Genomic DNA, 22,725 nt, shown 5'->3' on the forward strand with positions numbered 1-22,725 from the left:
TATTGTTAAAGTAATTAGTGAAATCATTCACTTTTGTCTTCACTTGGCAGCAACACAATGTTATTTATGTGTGTCGTGCAAATATAACACGTACCACAAATAAAATGAGTAAGCTATCTAGAAGCGACAACTAAAAATGGTATTATACATTCGTGCAAACATTTGATATGTTCAAACAATGTAAATTTCTGCATATTAAATCAGCGAATAAACAGTTGCGTTAGTTTATGAAATATTTGTAACATTCCATGAAGACGTAAAAATAATTATCATCGCCAGACTAAAAACTCACTATGATTCACATTAATTATCATCAACACGTGTACGTCTGTTCTAGCTATATACCGGGTGTTCGTTTAATAGTATATTCTTTTATTAAATATATATTTAAGTTTAATCAGAATTTTTTGATATTTTTTGCACATCAATATACTAACTTAAATATATTTATGAAATATTAGATATTAAAGTGTTTAATATTGCACATAATTTGCACATAATTTTTATATAACATGATTTTTATATAACAAAACTATAGAATATTTACAAAAATAGAATAGAATTTAGAGTAAATGAATAATAATAAAAAGCAAAGGTCTTAATGGAAAAGCAAAGGACCTAGGGGATTGAAATGTCATTTCCTAGTCCTAGCTCTCATCGCAAATGACCTTTTCACAAACGTAGAAATAACTTTATGTGCTTTATGTGTTATTATATCTCATATCAGTGATGAAAAGTTTTCTCAATAAAATCCTTAAAATAAAAGTAAATTATTTTATAAAAAAATAACTAATTAGATATAAATTTTAACAAAAGATTTATAAATATCTTTAATAAACTAAAGTAGAATAATTTTTACAAATTTTCTTATAATAATAATATATAGTTAGCATCTTATATTTTTATATTTTTATATTTTTTTTTATTTTTATATTTTTGACATCTAAATCTTTTGTAAAAAATTTTTTTCAAGAATTCTCAAATTCTTTAAAAAAGAAAAATGAAAATTACAAATTATATCAAAATACTAAACATCATAAATATGAATTTATAGGTACGATATGGCGACCAGCGGGACTGTCGATCGTTTATCTGGGGCTAATGCTTTATTCCCCGATAGTTCCAATACCAACACACACTACCATGACAGGCCACACGGGAATATATCTGAAGACTTGTATCTGCCTAGCCGTTCTTATGGTCGTAGCTCAGATCTCCTTTCATATTGTTCTTTTGTCACTACCACCCTACGGACATTTTCTACAAAACTGTAAGCAAAATACTTTGATCTAAATATTATGTTATCTTTAAAATTATATTAAAATCTGTGAATATTTTTTAAATACTATATATATTATATGTACACATATCTACATATGTAATATTTATAAATAATATATAATAATATTCAAATAAATATTATGTAGAATGTAAAATAAAATTAAAAGAATAATATAGGTTTGTTGTTTGCAGAGCAATATAAGGGGATTAACAATCAAATTTAAGCAAATTGATAGCATTTTCTTTAAATTTAGGCGTTAATCCTCTCATACTAAAAATTTTTTAGCATATTTAGAAACGACAAAATTTATAATAAAATAATCTTAATTTTGAATAACATTTTTTTAGGCGAGTTTATAGAAAAGCTTCTCAGACATATAGGCTTTGTCAGATTAGATAGCGCATCTGTGTGGGAAATTTTTTATTGGCTAACGCCAGAACTCATAGTCTTACCCACTGTACTTGCCATATATTTTATATGTCGTTTTCTTACACAAAATCGTGTTAGCCATGAAGAGGAAACTGCTCTTCATCAAGAAACTAATTCTCAGCAAAATAAAACAGAAGACAATAGGACAAAGGTAATTATATATTTCTGTGTTGCTCATATATTCAGCATGTAAAATCAAAAATTGTATATAATAATTAATATAACTATATATACAAGACATGCCATTTATGTTGTTGAATCATTCAAATCAAATCGAAATCGACATTAGCTATTGACTAGCTTAAATTACACATCTGAACTGAAATATTTGATTGAAAAAATAATTCAATCTATTTATTCCGTTAGATAATCAACTTTCTGGGCAGTATCGGTACCTATGTTGTTTTGGCATCATTATGTTGCGTCGCGGCTTTAAATCCATCAATAGAGGCAGCTGTCTACTTTTTAGTATTTCTCGGTGCTGCTACGTGCCGGGCTTGCAACAAAAAACTGCGAAAGGGTTTCTCCGTGATATGCAGGATCGTTATGGTCATCGTGATTGTTCACATCGTTACGTTGCTCACCTATCAGAACGAATGGCCGCAAGAGATCATTCCAGTATCTAGTGCTTGGTCACGTTACCTGGCCCTAACTGCAATTTATCATACCAATTGCAGCGATCCGAGAAATGTGGAATACGCAGATAATGCCGATTGGTTGATTTACGGATACATTTTGAGACTGTTCTGGCTCTACTACATCCTCGCACTGCAATCACAGTTTCTTAATAAAAAACCGGTAAGTTTATATTTTTCTATTTGATACAAGAATTTTAATATTTAAAAAAATTAGAAATTTTCAATTAACATAATTAATTATTAAGAAAATTAGTATATGCAAACATATTATTAGATAATATTAGAGATTAATATTCTTAATATGTTTTATTATCTAGAGTTTTTAGTATCAACGTATCTCATTAATTTGAATTGCATTGGAATTATTACATGCTATATCATTATGCGCGATTGTATTATTTTTGTATTAAAAAACATATTATTAGATATATATAATTTTTATAGAACAAAGCTTTATCATGTATTATCTAGATAAAAAATCTAATGTTGTGATTAATAACAAGATTAAATAATATTTATATATAAAGTAAGGATGGAATTAAATATCTTTGGAGCTTATATAGTATATCAAGTTTTGTTAGAAATAGAAAATATTGAAGGTGCTTCTTTCTATTGAAGCTTCTTTGGAAATTTGGAACCTTTATTATTGGAACCTTATTTTTATCCTAAGCTATACATGCTATCTGCCTGTAACTAATCTATTTGTGGACAAGGAATAATTAACATTAGCACTGCAAATAACAGCTGATTGCCTAATGAAATCTTTGAATTAACTTAAATTTATCTGAAAGCATCGACACATGATTTATTAATGAGTCATAAAAATGGAATCGCCAATTATTAAATCTTTGACTGATTTATGTTGTCATATGTTTTTTACAAAATTATAGAGATTATAGTAACAATATCTTTGTTTACCAATAAATACACACACACACACACACACACACACACACACACACACACACACACACACATATATATATATATATATATATAATATTTTATTATTAATTATGTTTCATTATATTCCAAAATTTCATTTTTTTATAAATAGATAAAATAATAAAAATTACTGAACATTTAAAAAATTTGACTTTCTTAATTTTAAATATATTTATAGAATTTTGGCGATTTTGTTGATTTTAATTTGTCAAAAATTTTATTGAAAACAAGCTTGCTTGTACTAACGAGGCGTTACAGGAAAAGGAAGCAAAACGATTAAGCGACAGACTGGAAAACCTGGACACGCCATTGTCCAGGCACGTGTCCATCAGACGCAGAACACCTTCTCAAAGATGGCAATCAGCGCGACGTAAGGCTCGCGTAAGGATTTGTTTCATATGGGAGCCGACTCGATATATGATTGCTATTTCTATATATTTGTGATTATGCAACTTTCACTTCGCTCTCAACTACATTTTATTTCAGATTCTCATTTTACTGACATGTATTGCATTGAATACGAAAAGTTTATATAAAATTTCTTATTCTTATATGTATTTTCATAACATATGTTTTTTTTTATTCTAAATTTAATTATTTATTAATCGTGCATTTTAGTAAAAACAAAATTTCTCAAAATTTTTTATATTGTTAAGTTTTGAAATATACTGTGTATATATTTTTAGAATCTTTTTTATTTTTTATTTTCTTTTATTATATCGTTTAAGATCTTTACTATTTACTTTTTAATTTTCAATTTGTTTACAGTTTAACATTTCATTTTTTAATATATTTATATATCTTTATATCTATATATCTATATATCTTTATTATATTTATTATACTTTTCTTCGTAGCTTTCTCTATGTTATTTCTGCTGATTAGATGTGTAATAAACTTTCTGCATTTTTTGATATTATATAAAATATATGACAACAATACATATTAATTACACTTAATTGATGTGTATATGTAGAAGACATTAATATTAATGTCCTAAAATCGTGCAGCTTTGTTTATCAACAATCTCTGCCTAACAAATTTTCTCCAAGAATTGATATTGTGTGTAAACGCTGTTTTGCCTATTTTAAAATACTTTTCGTATTCTTATTTGCTATCGCCTTCCAGATGTGCAGTTGTTGTTTAATGCTGAGCAAAACCATTTTCCGTTTGGATGCTGCTATGTTTAGTTTGCCATTGTTTTAGAAGCTGGTCGTAGATTCGTCGTTAGCAACGATCGACGAGCGAACACCTGTACGTATACCAGTTGAATACGCATGATTAATTAATCACTAACAATACGCTCCGCACTTGCGCACATTGTAATATAAATCAACTTTGCCGGTACGAGATTTTGCTCAAATAAATAATCTCGTGATCTGGAGTACATTTGCATGAATTAATTTCACATAATTTTCATACATGCAATCATTATTATTAACAAGATTTTAGCTAACATTAATAGAATGGTGAAGGTAAATGCATATTTCGTACATTTTGTATGAAGTCTTCCATTATCGTAGGAAATTAAAAAAATTAGAAAAATTAATTTAAAAATATTAATTTAGTACAATGCAAGAAACATGATAGTAAAAAATTTGTTATAAAATAAAATAATATTATAAAACAATTAGTGTATTCGAAAATATTTGATCTGCTTTTATAGTTGATGCGATTTGGATCCGGAAGAGCAGGGCTTCTTCAAGATTCCACTACCGGAAGTATTATTGTCAATCAAGATGGTCAAAATGATACTATACAAATGCGAAGTCTCAGTGAAGGTAATATAAATAAATATTTAAACATACAAAATATTTGTATATTTTTATGTAAAGATAAATTGAATAAAATAATTAATAATTCTTTAAATTAGGGGCATCTGATGAAACACCAGGTATCGTTGAACAAATAATTATGGCAGTATACTCTATTTTCCAATTAATTATAAATTCATCATACCTTGCTACAAACATAATAATGATGGTAAGTATGATTACTTATATATAATTAACAAAATTTATAAAATAAAAACTATAAATAATTAAACCGATTATTTTAGTAGAATTTTACTATTATTCTTTTTATTATTTTTCAGACATGGAGCATTATGTATCACAGTTGGACGACATTTGTTCTGCTCCTATGGGCTCTAATTCTATGGATGGTTCCCAATAAACGTGCTTCCATGATGAAATGTTCTCCCTTTATTGTGTTTTATGCAACACTCTTACTTCTCGGACAGTACGTATACAGTATGGACTTAAACGATCAAGAATTACCGAGAGTAATAGGCGAAATCAAGATTTCTGAAATTGGGTTCAGCAAAGCCGATGAACTTGGTCGATGGCATCTCATAGTTAAGGTACACAATATCATTTACTAATAAAAAATATTGCGAAAAAATAAATTTACCATTAAAATAACTTAATCATAAATAATTAATTTTCAAAATATTTTTATTTTTATTAATTAATATATCTTAAAGTTAAGTATTAATATATCTTAAAATTAATATATCTAAAAATCTTATATTTGACAAGTAATTTATTCATTTATAGTGTGTGTTTATATCAATGTTCTGGATCACTATGAAACAATATATGGCAGAACGAACGCAACAAAGACGATCTTCTACTCTAAGAGATATGGTCGCGCCGCTACATGTGTCTGTCTCGACAGCCACAACTGCTATGAGTCACGAGACACCGGAGATCAAAAGCAAGTTTATGAAAAACATAGGAAAACTTTTGAAAAATTTATTAACAAAATTCTGGATTGCTGTGGTAGCAATCATGCTGTTCATTTGCGGCATTACAGGCGAACGCATGACCATGTTCAGAATCGTTTATATGTCCTTATTCCTCATCTTTGTCATCACATTTCAGGTACTCTATTTGAATCTTGACCCTGAGAAATATCTATTCGAAGCTTGTTAATAGAAAGTATCAAATATTTAATTGCAAAATTTCAGATATCGTGGATAGCATGGAGAAGAATGATGTACGTATTTTGGTTAACAGTCATTGGATATTCAATCATCATGTTAATCCTTGTTTACACTTATCAGTTCCAATATTTCCCAGGTTATTGGGAGGAGCTCGGTATAGATAAAGAATTGTGAGTGATCATTATTTAATTATTAGACATTTGAATTTTACAGCAAACATATATCTTTACATCAAACGTATCTTTTTTTCTTTTCATTTCAGACAAAAGGATATTGGATTGGAGAGTTATAAGACCAAAGATTTGTTCGTGAAATTGTTAATACCAACGTTTTTCGTAATCATTACAGTATTGCAGATTCATTATTTCCATAAGGATTTTCTTGAGGTCACCAATATCGATAGATTAGGGTTTGTAAAAGAAATTATTATTTATAATATAATGACTATATTTAAAAGTCTTCTTCTTTATTAATTTTAGGCCTGAGAACTCATTCAGTCGCGCTAGTCTGGGATATTCTCCTAGCATGAATATTCCAACATCTTCACCAGCTGATGTTACGCTTACCGAAGATGAAAAACATACGATATACACGTTGAAGCAATTAAAACGTATAACGCTTTTATTTGTTTTCTAGTAAACAAATTATTATTATTTTAACATAATGTTATTTTTAAATGTTATTAATTACAGATATGTCAAAATTAGAGAGAATTGCGTTATTTCGAAAAGTGACAAAACATCTTGTAAATTTTTACAATTACATTTGGCTCTTTCTCGAAATACACATGCAGAAAATTGTTTTTATTTCATTTGTTCTTCTGTGTGTCGATGACGTAAGTAAAATTATATATTATTATAATTTTAATATAATTATTTTAATATTTTATTATAATTTTTTAACTTATAATTTTAAAAATGAAAAATTAATTATATGATTAAATATTGTTTTAGGTATGCGCAATAAATTTCTTCTTTATCGTCGCCGTAGTCATAATAATCAATTTTAAAACAAACATACAGATAAATGCGATTAACGTGATGTCCGCGATAATATCGCTTTTAATGGTCACTAAAATGTTGTATCAGATTCAATACATTAAACATAATAATTGGGATGTCAACTGCACGGTAAATTAAAATTTATATACTTTATTTCAACAAAATCATTTTTATAAAATAAAATTATTTTTTTAGTTGAATTCAATACTATGTATTTATTTAAATAATTTCAGAGAAGCGATGAAAACCCTCAACCATATGCAAGCAATAATACTGTTTATAATATTGCGAAATGGTTTGGAATGGACAAAGAAGGTCCGGCTGGGCTTCCAGATTTGTTAAAAGGTTACATTGGCATCGTCACTGTGACAACTTTTAGGAAAATTATTAGAGTCCGTCAATGGTTCTATCGCCATAGTAAAGGAGAATCATTGGACACTCCTCAAGTGATGTTTCCAAGCATTACCAGAATGGATGCTGATAAGGGAATACCGGAATGCTTAAAATTTCTCTTTAACTATGGTTTCTATAAATTTGGTCTTGAAATGTGTCTCATTGGAATTGTTACGTTAATTGGCACAAGATTAGATTTTTATTCTGTATTATATAGCATGTGGTTGCTATTATTTTTCTCGTTAAAAAGGAAAACCGTGGCGCGAATTTGGCCTTGCTTTAGAACTTTCGCCATAATTCTTCTGCCAATTCAATATGCCATTGTTGTTGCTCCACCTTCATGGCTTTGCATAGGTAATATATATTTAAGCAAATGATTTTTTAGATTAAATAAAGCGAATGATAAATAATTTTCTTTGTATTTGCTTCAGATTATCCATGGGGCCAATCTGAAAAAATGAGAAGATTACAGGAATGGATGTATCTTCCTGATCCAGATTTTCGACCAAATTCTCGAAAATTAATCTGTATGTTTGATAAAACTTAAAATATTAACAATAAAACTTTACAATATGTTTATAAAATATTTTTTTTGTTTTGCACGCAGGTGACTTTCTCTTATTAATAATGATCGTGCGACAAAGTTTAGTCTTCCATATTGAACAACAAAATGTACAGCCTGGCAAGAATTTTGTAGCTGGGCATAATTACTCCGTTTTCCAAGATATGGAAAAACCAAATTTTGTGAATCCTGTAAAGGATTATGTATCACATATTCACTCGTGGCTGGACATAATTAAACGTGGTAGTATGATGAGTTTGATGTGGATAACGTTATCCATTATGTTCCTGGCAGGAACGAAAAGATCGAATCTTTTTTCACTCGGCTATCTCATTGGAGCATTTATATTTCTTTGGCAAGGAAGTGATTTTTATTTGAGACCAATGAGGACTATTTTAAAATGGTGGAATATATTGATTGGGTACAGTGTCATCGTTATTTTCTCAAAAGCTCTTCTTCAGGGTGTGGGCTGTGTCCTCATTAAAGACGTAAGCTTTTCTTAATGTTTAGCTTTTTATTATTTATGTATATATAAAATTCAATTTAAATATAATTAAATTTATTAAAAAATTTTTATTTTTATTTTATTTTTTATTTAAAATAATACGAAAAAAATCATTAATTTATTTTAATGCTAGCTTGAACATTCAGCCTGCTGGTTGGTGCAATTATTGGATATCACATGCTTGGAAAAGTTCAAAGGTCATAACAAGCCAATGTTGGATCCCGCGAAATGTACTGTCGTTATCGACGACGTCGGCATGGTCTGGGACGGATTATGCTTCAGCTTTCTTTTAATACAAAAACGATTTTTCAAGAGTTACTATTTCTTCCATATAATAGATGAAACAAAAGCCATGAGTATTCTAGCATCTCGCGGCGGGGAACTACTTGAAGAGTTGCATCAGAAACGTATAGAAATTCAGGAAAATGTGGAAAAGACAGTTTTAGAAAAACTAAAGTTCAAGATGGATAAAATTAAAGCCAATCAGCAGAGAATACTAGGACCATCTTATAAAAAACCTGAAACTCACAAAATTGGTAAGTCAATCTTTTCGAAAAAAAGTATATGCTATATAATTTTTAATTGACATTGAAAAACATTTATTTTGCTAAAGTAAGCCTAAAAAAAATTTGAATTTAATAAGCGCAATAAGAAATGAAGTTTTAAATATATTTATTAGGTACCGAATAAAAATTCTTTTCTTTGAAAACATTTGGGTTACGTTCTAATAAGCACAGAATATTTTTATGAACTATTTTTTAATAATTTCTTTTCCACATCGCTATCACTCTGTTATTCTCATTATGTTCGATATAACATTCGATATATCTTTAATGCATCAAAAAAGAGAGACAAGCACCGCTGGCAAGATCCTCCAGTGTAAGCTCTTGCGTGTCCTCGGGTCACACACCCCCACAAGGATATCAAACCCCTCTGGACGAAAATGACGATGAGCCACCCCCATTGACGCCACGGGCGGCGTCCTTATTACAGGCTCCCACGCCGAATTCTGCCGTTATGACGGTCAGCCTCGAAGGCTATCTTGAGCCGGCACGTATCTCATTCGGTTCACCACCCAGCAGTGAACTGAATCCTCGAGGACCGTCGCCGGATGAAACATTTCCGGTGTTCTCACCCCCGCCTTACGATCGAGGCCCAACCGATCGATCGCTAACATCTTCCATGAGACATCGGCGTCAATCCAGCTTGCCAGTCGGGCCGTCGTGGATAAGTGACAATCCACGCCAGTCGATCATCTCAACGGCCTCTCGTTCGCCACTTTCGCATCATACGTGTAAATCATTCATCGACAACATCCACGTCGTCAGTGTCCTGTACATATGTTTCTTTACACATTCTTGCACATCTAGATCTTCTGTGAAACACCTCACAACATCTGATGTTTGTTTTGTCTTTGAAGCGATATTTAAATTTTTGTACAATGAAATATATTGTATGATAAAATACGTACAAAATTAATTCCAAAAGCATCCTTGTATATGAATGCTTACATTTATATACGTTACAGATTTGCTCATTCATGTATATATATGAATATCAATATGTAATATTTCATATGTTTCTATTTTGTTAATCATTTTGTTTATATTATGTTATCATTATGTTTATGTTACTTTATCATATTATATCATTTTTCCATGATCATTTCATTATTTTTGACATCTTTTATCACCATTATTTCTATCATTATTTTAATCCTTAAATCTTTAAATTTTATGTTATCTATATGCATAAGAATCCAAAGTTTCTTTTATAAACAATGGAGAAATTATATTTATCGACAGATTATAATTTCTCAACAATCCAATCAATAGCGGAATCCAAGGACTCAACTTTAAATAATCTAATGTAATATATGTGGAAAATTGTAATATATTATTGTGCTTAATATTAATATGTATATGTTATTTTCTTTCAGTTTTTACATCTTTATTTTATGTTTTGTGCCTCTCTATTAGATGAACTCTACCCATATACACGGCCGTTGTACAAAGTTCGTTCGCCGAAGACCAACAAAGAGGGTAAATGTACATTTTTTACAACTGGACTTCTCCCAACAAGTGATATTCCCATTTTAGACTTATTTTTACTTGTATATAAAGTGTACAGTCTAATATAAAATTCGTGTATAGTTTAGTTAACGATTAATGAATCGTGTTACGTAGTTAATTTATTGTTATATTTTTGTATATGTTTACTTATTCTACTAAACGAGATATAATAGTTATATCAATATCATAATAGTCACGAATTGTACTCAAATGTCCTTGCACTTTTGTTAATTATATCATTTTTGTGGCATGGCTTTAGCTTTCATAGCAGGAGTAATAATTTAATAATAACCAATATTTAATTTTTATAATTAGCGATCAGATCCGGTGATTATTACATGTTTGATGATCTGGATGACGACGACGTCACTGATCTTATCCCTGACAGCGAGATTGAGAAGAAGGAAAAAGAACGTCGCCGTGAACAAGAGAGACGAGGAAGGAGAATGACTGTATCAGAGGTAAGTAAAATTAAGAAAGATATATTATATTATTATTTAATATTTTGTTTTTCGAGGATTTCAGTATGAACTTGAGTGTGACTATGCTGTGAAATGTCGATCTAAAAATAAGGGTTTTTTATTAAGATATACTAATCCCTTACTTAAAATATGGTCCATCGAAGCTACATGGAAAATATTAAAATATTATAAAATTTAATTTCAATATTATATTTACGAGAAATTTGCATTTAATTATTGCATCTATAAACTCGCGTACATATATGTATATTATAATTTCATATTTGTAAGATAATAAAATTACTTCAAGATATCTTGAAATTTTCTGATAAAAATATTACGGAAATACTTCGAGTGGACCATTATAAACCAAATGATGAATCTGTTCGTGTGATGATTGCAAAATTTCTTCTCATATATGTCATCATTGCCCATATCTTTCTTTCGCTCTAAGTCTACGATCACATTGCCAGCCCTTTTTTTGTCTCTTTCTCTTTCCTCCTCGGGAGGGACCAATGTATCCGAGCTGACAACGATGGTACGAAATCGATCGATGGAACTGACGCGTAAGTCTCCTTACAGTTGATGAACACGCTGATTAAAACAGACATTGAGGTCGCGACACATGTCGCCATGTACGGAGGAACAGAAAAGGACGCCCTGAGACTCCGACGTAGAAGTGTACCTTTGACACGGAAGAAATCATCCATGTCCTATCTGAGCGCTCGCTCCGAGACTGACACTGCTATGGCTACCGATGTGAGACATCCCTATTCCCTTTAAAAGACTGCATGACCGCTGCAGGCATTCGTCTGTAACCGTCCGATTTTATCTTTGTACATAATACCTCCCCAAAGCCGAATTGCTGAATAGAAGGCAGATCTCAATGTTGGTACAATACTTGACTCTTTTATACAAGAAATTTAATTCCATATATCATATATACAAAAACATATAATTACCATTACCAATAACAAAAATTACATTAGATTTTTTTAAAGAATCAATTTTAATTTTGCATTTACTGCGACAAATGTTGGAATAGTTTTATTTCTTTTTATTAATTTTCTTACTTAAAAAATCAAATGTAGATTGCCTCCTAAATAAAATTCGGTTATTGGCTATCGCTTTCTATGGATCGTTTTATACTTCTATATTATTGGAAGTATATTTTTCTTGTATCACTGTATTATAGCTTTCGTCCGGTAAAGCAGTCTGTCCTTTTTCCTGTATATTTCGATCTATTCGATATCATACAGAATTATTTTTTTTCTTTTGCAAATTATATTAATTTGCTGTGATTTAATGGATTACTTTTGACAATAACATTTCTATTATATTTTTTTAATAATTATTATCTCTCTTCAGATCTTTATAATGCAGTTTATAAAGATATAATTAATTTGTATTTTAACAAAAACTTTCCGCTATACTTTTATTTATTATTTCTTTATTAAATACGAGTTAACGCAGTAACACGTAATACAAAATAATCACAGCACGAATTCTATAACAGTAGCAATTGGATCACTCTTTCATATTTATACAACGCTTTTAGTGGTCGGTGATATTTCTTCTTCTCTTGTAATCTCTCAGCTTTGTAGAAATAATATTGGGAGCGAAGTCTTGCTGCCGACTTTGTCGTCTTCACATCATTTAACATTATTTATTTTTAATCAATTTCTATGTGTGTTGTAACAGCTATGACAAGATATTTCGTCGCTAGTGGATATATACATACATATATATATATATATATATATATATATGTATACACATATATATATGTGTATACATACACATACATACACATATATATATATATATATATATATATATGTATCCATAAATATATATATCCATAAAGACTTATTTTATATTTTGTATGTATCTATATGCTTTTGTAATTATACGCTTATTGTACGCTTATTGTACAGTAAGAGTACATATACATAATGAATTAAATAATCGAGAGTGAAAAATATGAATCTTGATTATAATAAAAACTTGTCGATGTTATGAATTATTTAAGTTAAAATTACAAAATTTTTACAATTCAAATTTAGTTATAATAGCAATGCTTAAAAGTTCTTTTATTTTGTTCAAGATTTTTATAAAAACATGATAATTTTTCGATGCACTGTGCAATGCACTTTTACGCACCTACACATTTTCCTCGACAGATTTATTATTTTCAAGCATATAATCGATTTAAGCACTAAATAATATTTTTCAATATACAAAACTTACTATAAAATTAATTAGGGTCCCGATCGAACGAGTCTTACTTCAGTAGAAATGGAAACAGAAGAAAAAGAAGTTACAGACTTAGCTAAAACACCAGAACCTTCAGATGCGGAAGAAGAGAAAACGGATAGTAAGAGTGATGAGAAGAAAGAAGAACAAAAAAAAGTCTCATTTTCCACATACTTCAAGTTTCTCCTGGTGATAATTAACAGCACTCTAACTTCAATGACGAAATATCTAAATCAATTCTCGCACGATTACAGATACATTCGCAAAGTTTTAGCGAAAGAGAAAAAACTCCTAAAGGTACAGATCATTATTTTAAAAAATTAGCTTTAAATATCATATTGTAATACATGATATTTTTCGATAATACACTCGATTACTTTTAGGCAAAACCAGATTTTAAAATGGGAATGCGATTAGGAATTACTCAAATGTGGCAACCGATACCTTTAATGCAAGAACGGTAAGTGTGCTATAATAAAATTTTTCAATCATAAAATTAAAATGCATTATATTTATTTATTGAAATTCAGAAATTGTATATTTGTTACTATTAATTCCACAAAGATTGTGAGTTATTTGTTTGCTTCCTTTAGACGAATTTAGATGAATTTATATCACTTATTGTTTAATTATAGAAAGTTCTGCTTTTATATCTATTAATTATTTCTGTATCATTTTATTTTATCAGGAGTTAGCTTGTAAATATGTAGCTGTATTAATTATTTATATTCTGTATTGTATTGTTTCTGTATTGCTATTTGCAAATATAATAATTCAAATATTATTTTACTTTACGAGATATTAATTCTTGTATATATATATATATATATATATATATATATATATATATATATATATATATATATTATGCAACACGGTAATTATTTCAACTTCAATCTTTTAACATTTTTTAAAACTTTACACATATTTATAAAATAGATAATCTCTGGATTACAAGATATATTTATTACTCATTTTTGTGGCTGTAATAAAGTAATGTTATTTATTATTTTAAAAAATTGCGGTAAAGAATCATTTTCTTGCTAATGTCGCAAAGCATATTCCAAAATCAGTTGAAATCAATCGCACTTATAGCAACTCATGCTTCTTTGATGTCTTAGTAGAATATAAATTATTGAAAAGTCTAAAACACACCTTTTAAAAATGTGTGTAAGTATAAAATTGATTTTAGTGATTTCGTAACAAATATAAAATACGTAGATGCTAGTAGTAAATGTGCTCGCTGTAACAGATCAGCTACAAATGGCAATAAGGAGGAATCTGATCCTGGCGAAGGTCCGAGCCAATCGCATCCACAAGAAGAAAGGTAAGGGCTTTTGTGTAAAATGCTTTAATAAATGTATAACGTGCCCAGTGTATTGTGTATTTAGTTAAGTGATCTTTTTACATTTATTATATTAATTAATATTAAGACTAAAACTTTCATTTTAATTATTAATATTGCAACTAACTTTATAAAAATTGCAATTGCAAACTTTTTATTAATTTTATTTGTTTGGCATAGCAATAATGAACTATTAATTCTATAAAGTCGCTATGCTTTGCTTTTTTTGAAAAATGATTTTCATTGTTCAATGATTTATTAAATACATGGTGCAGAAAATATTTAATAATATATTTTTAATTTAATTGAAAAATGCAGAAATTATAAAAAGTTTAAATTATAAATTATTACTAAAAGTAATATCAAATTTGTTCAAAAATCAAAGTTAAGCAAAATTTAAAGAACATTTAAAAGATATTGTATTATTGTATTTCTAATTATCTCAGAAAATTTAAACTATTGTTCTACATTGAAAAGATTCAACAAAGTTTCATTGAGAATCACAAAAACTTACATAATTAAGACCATGATGTCCTTTTGTAGTGACGTGAACAGTAATATGATATGATATATACATGATATGATACGTGTGTATATATATATATATATATATATATATATATGGCATTAAAAAACATTTATAGATAAAGAATTGATCAGTTGCTGTAAGTCCTATACTCACAGTATATTAAAACGAACAATAAGTTTTTAAATTACAGTCAAATTCCTTAAATATCCTGATATAATATCTCTTTTATTTATTTTAATCTATTCTTCCTTAACATTTGACATTATTATCTTTTTCTAACAATTGACAAAATTAATAATATAACTTAGAGATAATAATATAATTTAAGATTTTAATTAAAATTTTTTACCTTCGAAACTCTTTGTATGAAGTAAACGTAGAAAGAGTGTGGTGTTGTTTGTGTCAGGAAGAGGAGCTCTCTGGCAGTGCCGCACATCCGAATTCTGGCCCCAAGTTTGGAGCGAGGATTGGACATGTCCTCCTCCAGGTACCGAAAATGTGTCGTGAAATCCAGGCGTCTCAGTGTGCTCGGCCTTCGTACTATTTTATAAAATGCACTATTCGCACGCCTTTCCTCGCATGCGGCACGTCAGTTAAGATCCTTTTACATTTAATTTCTTGCCACTTCTATTTTGTTTTTGTGGCGCAAAAGGATCGCTTCCTGACACGACAAGAGCAATAGCCAAAAAAAATTGACTTGTGATAAATAATTTTCTATTTTCTTTTTTTTTTATTATCACGAGCACAGTGAATGACGGAAATAAAACGACGTCCACTATGGCTAACACATTAATGTCTTCGAATGTCTTCAACTCCATTTTCAGGTGTGACTTCACGGTTCCTGAATTGGGCTTTGAATGTGCTTTCGATATGAATCTCTTTCAGAAGAAAGATGTATCTCTGATCTTTTTATACTTTTCTTTTATACTCTTCACTTCTAAAATTATTATAAAAAACAATACAAAATTACTTCTCTACAATAATTTTTATAAAATTTTTATTTAAATAACAATTTTATATATTTATATTCGTTTTATTTTATTTATATGCATTAAAAATTTTCTATATTTTAAATAATTTTTGTTTATTACATATATGTAACAGATCATCTTTCTTCTATACAAATTTATGTTGAATACTTTATTCCAATTATAAAATATAATTAACTTGAAAATTTTACATACAGCACACTTTTCTCGCAAGCTGTACCAGTCCAACAAGATGAAGAAATTGGGGAACTTTCAGAAGTAGATCAACCGCCTATTATACAACTGGCAGCATCTATCTGGTTTGGAATCTTGGCGCATTCCAGTTTGCTTTGTTATTTTATGGTATTTCTTCATCAAATTAAAAACGCATCTGTACTCTCGACACCATTACCACTTATGGTGTTCTTATGGGGTTCTTTAACAATTCCACGACCCTCCAAAACCTTCTGGGTGACATTGATCGCATATATTGAAGTAAGAAACATTTTATATAATATGTATTTAAATATCTAAATAGAATAAAATGTAAAAATCGCGATTTTCAGGCCATTGTCATAATAAAATGTATCTGTCAATTCGAATCGCTCCCTTGGAATCAGAAAGCTCCAATAAATCATCCATTATACTGGCCGAGGATTCTTGGTGTTCTAAAAAGAACCAATTATGCTCTATGGGATTTATTATTGCTTCTTATGTTATTCTTCCATAGGTATAAATTAAATAACTTAATAATAAAAATGCACGTAAAAATTATTTATAAAAAATAATGCTGCATAACTGACTTATAGATTTATGTTAAAATCTTTGGGTCAATGGACAACTACATCTTTAAAACCACGAAAGATTACTCCCTCCCAATTAACTGTACTTCCGTCGAAGCCCTCATCGTCAGACAAAGGACAAGAAGAATCTGTTCAAGAAGAAAGCGAGTATGTTACTAAAAAAAAAAATATTTAACGTTTACAACATTTCAAATTTTGTGATGCTAATACATTTTAATATGTTGCAGTTCTCAAGTAGAGACAAAAACATCTCAAGAACAATCTGCAAGCGTTTCGGGTGAGATAAATAATGTTCCACCTACGACAGATGAAAACGAGAAGCTCGTGGTTATTCAAGAAACAGAGATTTCTCCAGGGCATCCTCACAATAAATTTTCAAAAACAATGAATACGGCGTAAGTAACAATTTTATTTAAGCATTTTTTATTTAAGGAAAAGGTTGTTATGTAATAATTTTAAAAAATTTTGTTTTATCTATAATAAATCAAAAGAAATAAGTATAAGTATAGAAAGTTTCTTTAAAAGATTAGAGGACACAAACGTGCGTGATACGTACATTATATATTTTTTTAAACGAACAAAAGGAGCAGAAATGAATATATTACTATTTTATATATATATATTTTTTGTAATTTTACAGTGTCACTAAATATGGGGAACCAATGAAGAGTTTCTTTAAGAGGATTATTGATCCAGCCGGCAAAGAAAAAACAAATGTTTATGCTTACATGTTCCTTTGTGATTTTTTCAATTTCCTTCTGCTCATTTTTGGATTTTCAGCATTTGGAGTAAGTACATGGTTTTACAAAATTATTAATATTTATATAAATAATTATATTAATGTACATACATATTAATGTCATAATTTTAGACTCAACAAGGCGACGGCGGAGTAACGGCTTACCTTCAAGAAAATCGAGTTCCTATGCCTTTTCTATTAATGTTATTATTACAGTTTGCTTTAATTGTTATTGATAGAGCTCTTTTCCTCAAAAAATCTATTGTGGGAAAGTTGATTTTTCAATATTGCTTAGTGTTTGGTATTCATCTATGGATGTTTTTCATTTTACCGAGTGTGACAGATAGGTAAGATATTATATAAATTGTTTTAATGCTTATATGTTGTACAACGTATTCATGATTTTAGACAATTCAACGATAATCTTCCGCCACAAATCTGGTACATGGTGAAGTGCTTCTATCTTTTGTTAGCAGCTTATCAACTGCGACAGGGATATCCGACTCGAATATTGGGTAACTTTTTATGCAAAAAGTACAATATCGTGAATTATTGCTTATTCAAAGGGTTAGTAAAATATCTACTACAAAAAAATATTTTTATTATTTTTATATTGACCGTACAATTATTTTGTAGATTTATGTTAGTTCCATTCCTTTTTGAACTTCGAGCAGTGATGGATTGGATTTGGACTGATACATCCATGGGTATAATGGATTGGTTCAAAATGGAAGATGTTTTTGCTAGTATTTATCAAATTAAAGTAAGTTTTATGAAAAGTTATAATATACTTTTGTATAGGCCCTATTTTTTATTCATCTTACTTCAAAAATATTTACTTAAAATTTTCATACAATACATATATGAGAAAATACACAATTAATTTTCCTGAAGTATTAAGATATTACATATTACCAAATATATAATATGTAAAAATTTTAATATATTTCATAAAATTTCAGTGTATGCGAGGAGTCGAATCAGATTTCCCTCAGCCACGGGGGGTAAAAAGAAAGCAAATGGGCAAGTACTTGATGGGCGGAAGCATTCTTCTGCTCATAATTGGCTTAATTTGGTTCCCTTTACTCTTATTTGCTCTTGGTAATACTGTCGGTATATCGAATTTGCCATACGACGTATCTATGAAAATACGAATTGGTCCATACGACCCCATCTATTCCATGTCAGCACAGAGCAATTCTATCATCCCATATACGGAAGCTCAATACAGATATCTTACTACAACTTTATATGGAAAGGATAAGTCGGCTGTTACTTTCTTCGAAAATTACGTCCATTCGGATGTTGCTGCAGTAAGATTCAGTACTTCCTCAGCAAAATTTTGGAATATTTCCCCACCTGATAAAGAAAGGTTTGTTTTATATGAAAGAAAAATTATATTTATAAAATTATATCTATAGTTTATTTCAAATACAAATTAATGTACTATGATAAAATTAACTTTAACTAATAAAAGAAATTCCTTGAACGAGGAATTAATGCCGATAATGATAGATTTGTGTTATAAAAATATTTTAAAGAAAGATATTTATCAACTTTTCCAGATTAAAAGAAGAATTGTCTTCTAATACCACAAAAATAGTTGCATATGTAGAATGGACGGTTTCAAGAAAAACAGACGCCAAAGATGCCAGTGGAATTACTACGACAGTTCATGATATAAATTTGCCTCCGTATGTAGATGGAGAATTCAACCCTACAAGACAAGCATTACTGGACATATTAAAGGAGAATTCCAATGCAACGAATGCAACAGTGTTGCAAAGCGCTTTTCCGAAATTTCTCAAAGTCACCGCTAGAACCACCGATGTCGTTCCACAATTAATGCGGCCATTATGTAAGCATAATGGAATCGTTATTGATGCAAAATTTTAAGAACTAGATTAAGAACGTTATTTATAATATTTATTATTATAGTAAATCATGAACCTGGCGAGGATAAGAGCTATCTCTACAGAAGCGTGAGTGTTCAATTATCAACGGATGAGAAATGTTGCGCTCATCAACAATGGTGGATGATCCGTGAAGTATGCTCAAATTCCTCGGACGACTTTTTTAATAACATACCACTAAACGATTGCAAGTACATCATGATGTTCCTATTCAACGACAAGGCTTTTCCCGAGAGTTTAAGCTTCATCAGTGGATTCGGGTAAATTTAAATGTCTGTAAATTAGTAAGATAATTTGTGTTTTCATGAACACATTTCCATGACAAAATTTTACAAAAAATTACGATAATTTTATTTTATTATTTAAAAAATTGTTATTATAATTTATTGACTTGAAAAATCGCATAACTATACACAGGATCCTAGGATTATATACTACAGCGGTGATAGTCATAAGTCAATTGATGCGAAAAGTTGTCAGCGATATGGCGCCCAAGATTATGTTCGATGATTTACCCTATGTCGACAGAATTCTTCGTCTTTGTTTAGACATTTACTTGGTACGCGAAAGCGGCGATTTATGTCTTGAAGAAGACTTGTTTGCCAAATTGATCTTCCTCTACAGATCACCAGAAACACTAATCAGGTTAGATTTCGTCCCATACTATTCTCAAATTTTAATGTTATATATTAAAATTCTGTTTCAATTTTGATTACATATACATGCAAATATGATTGAACTAGGATGCATAACAAAAAAATCTTAATATAAAAAGCTCTACAGCTCTTACAGATTAGTAGCAAATGACAGTCAATGATTAACAATCAATTAAGACTTGATTTTATTTTCAGTTATTCCCGCTTCCGAATTATATTGATTTGATTATATTATTCTCAAATCTGAATAAGACACACACGCACATACATGTATACACACGATGCAGACATGAAACAACATGAAATAACAAATAACAAATACGAAACATGAAACATAAAAAGAAAATTCAATACAATCTTTCAATACAAAAAATGGTTTCGCTAGGTGGACGAGACCGCCCGAAGAAGGAGAACGAACTGATAATGAGGATCAAGATGAAGAAGAAGAAATACCAGAAGAAGAAAGAAGACAAGGAGAACCATCTCGTCATGATTAAGTTGAAAAAAGTAAAAGCTTACTAATAATCAAAGTTTTGTAAACTGCGGGTTATTAATTATTATTAATTAATTAATTATTATTTATGCGGAAAATTTGAAATGCATGTTTTTAAGTTTCTCTTTTAATACTTAAATAAAGCGATATTTATAATGGGAATTATTTTTAAAATTACTTTTAGAATTATTAGAAGATGCAGATATGAACAAGATATCTAATATAATATTAAATATCCAGCCAAGTAAAATATTAGTATAAATGGACAGACTGTTAGCAGATTCGATCAGAGCGTATACTGACATCAATTGTGTCCGCATTCAACTTAGTTTTGACAAAACTTGTAGAACATACTCAGATATCAGATTGGCGATAAAAAATCAAATAAGTTCTGTGTACATGCCCGATTTCTATTGTCAATCTATTGGCACAGTATGTTTAGCAGATTTTGTCATATTTCTGACAATAATTTGTCGATATCAGTCAGATATTACAGATTTGAAACTTGCTGCCTTTCTGCCATCAAAAATTGATAGCATCAATTGATAGCATCATAATCTGATCAAAATCTATCTCTGCAGATCTTGGCTATCAGGCTTGGGTAATTAAATAGAGAAATTGCACATTTGAAAGATACTATTGAAATTTTATAATAATAAATTTACATTATGTTTATATATATTTTTTTTCATCAATATTAACTCACATATAAATATTTTTTATTGGAAATAGTTATTAACTTTTCAGAAATATAATTTAACAAAATTATACTCAATTATTATATTTTGCTGAGAAATTAACTGCCCGATTGAAACATGGACATTTTTATCAAAATCACGTCATTATTAAAAATATAGAAAAATATTTCGCGTCATAATATAATTTACTAATTTGACTCAATATATCTATATAATGTAATTAATGTTAGAAATTTAAAAATACTAATATCGCACGTATGTTCTCAAATTTGTAAAGTTTTTATCTTACAAAGAAATTTGACGTGAATATATTTGTTGCAAGGATGCGTTAATGAAATGAATGTTCCTATATAAAATTATATGTAAATTATATGTATATTATATATATATATATATATATATATATATACATTATGTTATTAAAGTATAAATATACATGTACACATATATGCATACGTATACACATATATTTATATATGTATAAAATAGTAAAATCTTTTTCCATTATATTCTGTTAACAGATTTACATTTTTGCCAGCATTCTACAAAATACATAAATTTATAAAATTTATAAAACACAAATTTTATTATCTGAATATTTATTAGTTATAAATGTTCAAATCAATTCATTAATGGAGTTTAATTATACATTAAATTTTGTTCTAAAAAAAAAACTGAAAATGTCAACGCGAAAACAACGTAAATTAAAAAATATATTTATATATTTATCAATAGATAATTATATATATATAAAATCTTAAAATATTTTCATCATCAAAGTTCGTGCGCTTAAATGTGTGTGTTTTCAAATTATCATTTAAGATAAACTTATTTATAAGAAACTTATTACACGAATTAACCGCCACCGACATGATTTTTCTCTGTTTTTTTTATACGTACTTTTAATTGCGAATGCATATTAAGCTTTGCAATTTGGCTAATATGCCAAAGATATCCACACGTTAAATATTTAATAAGAAATCTATCGCAAGAAGAGAGTTTATATATTGTATATAATTTGTGTACGAAAATATAACAGCTTATTTTAATGCAATCTTTTAAGATATTATTTTCAAACATTTTTCATACC

The 22,725-nt window shown here is 28.9% G+C and overlaps 1 protein-coding gene across 12 annotated transcripts in view; it reads left to right on the forward strand.

The window, feature by feature from the left end:
• The window catches only part of Piezo (piezo type mechanosensitive ion channel component), a 30,291-nt gene extending 7,602 nt beyond the window's left edge, over window positions 1-22,689 (forward strand). Inside the window, exons 3-40 of one of the 12 annotated variants that reach the window (XM_089082228.1) lie at window positions 1,055-1,270; window positions 1,630-1,862; window positions 2,078-2,509; window positions 3,544-3,675; window positions 4,501-4,548; window positions 4,961-5,075; window positions 5,168-5,277; window positions 5,390-5,656; window positions 5,853-6,179; window positions 6,266-6,411; window positions 6,504-6,650; window positions 6,721-6,851; window positions 6,934-7,076; window positions 7,195-7,371; window positions 7,476-7,989; window positions 8,067-8,162; window positions 8,243-8,685; window positions 8,836-9,238; window positions 9,550-9,996; window positions 11,090-11,235; window positions 11,818-11,994; window positions 13,501-13,788; window positions 13,875-13,951; window positions 14,744-14,818; window positions 15,772-15,852; window positions 16,552-16,828; window positions 16,900-17,063; window positions 17,143-17,283; window positions 17,364-17,531; window positions 17,777-17,924; window positions 18,008-18,222; window positions 18,284-18,442; window positions 18,512-18,638; window positions 18,838-19,247; window positions 19,441-19,733; window positions 19,814-20,048; window positions 20,206-20,433; window positions 20,830-22,689. In XM_089082228.1, coding sequence (XP_088938354.1) covers window positions 1,055-1,270; window positions 1,630-1,862; window positions 2,078-2,509; window positions 3,544-3,675; window positions 4,501-4,548; window positions 4,961-5,075; window positions 5,168-5,277; window positions 5,390-5,656; window positions 5,853-6,179; window positions 6,266-6,411; window positions 6,504-6,650; window positions 6,721-6,851; window positions 6,934-7,076; window positions 7,195-7,371; window positions 7,476-7,989; window positions 8,067-8,162; window positions 8,243-8,685; window positions 8,836-9,238; window positions 9,550-9,996; window positions 11,090-11,235; window positions 11,818-11,994; window positions 13,501-13,788; window positions 13,875-13,951; window positions 14,744-14,818; window positions 15,772-15,852; window positions 16,552-16,828; window positions 16,900-17,063; window positions 17,143-17,283; window positions 17,364-17,531; window positions 17,777-17,924; window positions 18,008-18,222; window positions 18,284-18,442; window positions 18,512-18,638; window positions 18,838-19,247; window positions 19,441-19,733; window positions 19,814-20,048; window positions 20,206-20,433; window positions 20,830-20,941 — 8,048 coding nt within the window. In that variant the 3' untranslated portion in view covers window positions 20,942-22,689. Of the gene's footprint in view, window positions 1-1,054; window positions 1,271-1,629; window positions 1,863-2,077; window positions 2,510-3,543; window positions 3,676-4,500; window positions 4,549-4,960; window positions 5,076-5,167; window positions 5,278-5,389; window positions 5,657-5,852; window positions 6,180-6,265; window positions 6,412-6,503; window positions 6,651-6,720; window positions 6,852-6,933; window positions 7,077-7,194; window positions 7,372-7,475; window positions 7,990-8,066; window positions 8,163-8,242; window positions 8,686-8,835; window positions 9,239-9,549; window positions 9,997-10,681; window positions 10,745-11,089; window positions 11,236-11,817; window positions 11,995-13,500; window positions 13,789-13,874; window positions 13,952-14,743; window positions 14,819-15,771; window positions 15,853-16,551; window positions 16,829-16,899; window positions 17,064-17,142; window positions 17,284-17,363; window positions 17,532-17,776; window positions 17,925-18,007; window positions 18,223-18,283; window positions 18,443-18,511; window positions 18,639-18,837; window positions 19,248-19,440; window positions 19,734-19,813; window positions 20,049-20,205; window positions 20,434-20,829 lie in introns of all 12 variants that reach the window. The other 11 variants (XM_089082238.1, XM_089082229.1, XM_025217254.2 and 8 more) reach the window with 11 other exon arrangements.
• Window positions 22,690-22,725: the final 36 nt, after the last annotated feature.

The sequence above is a fragment of the Pogonomyrmex barbatus genome, unplaced genomic scaffold (genome assembly GCF_055798465.1).
Source record: "Pogonomyrmex barbatus isolate J1 unplaced genomic scaffold, ASM5579846v1 scaffold6, whole genome shotgun sequence".
Taxonomy (NCBI): domain Eukaryota; kingdom Metazoa; phylum Arthropoda; class Insecta; order Hymenoptera; family Formicidae; genus Pogonomyrmex; species Pogonomyrmex barbatus.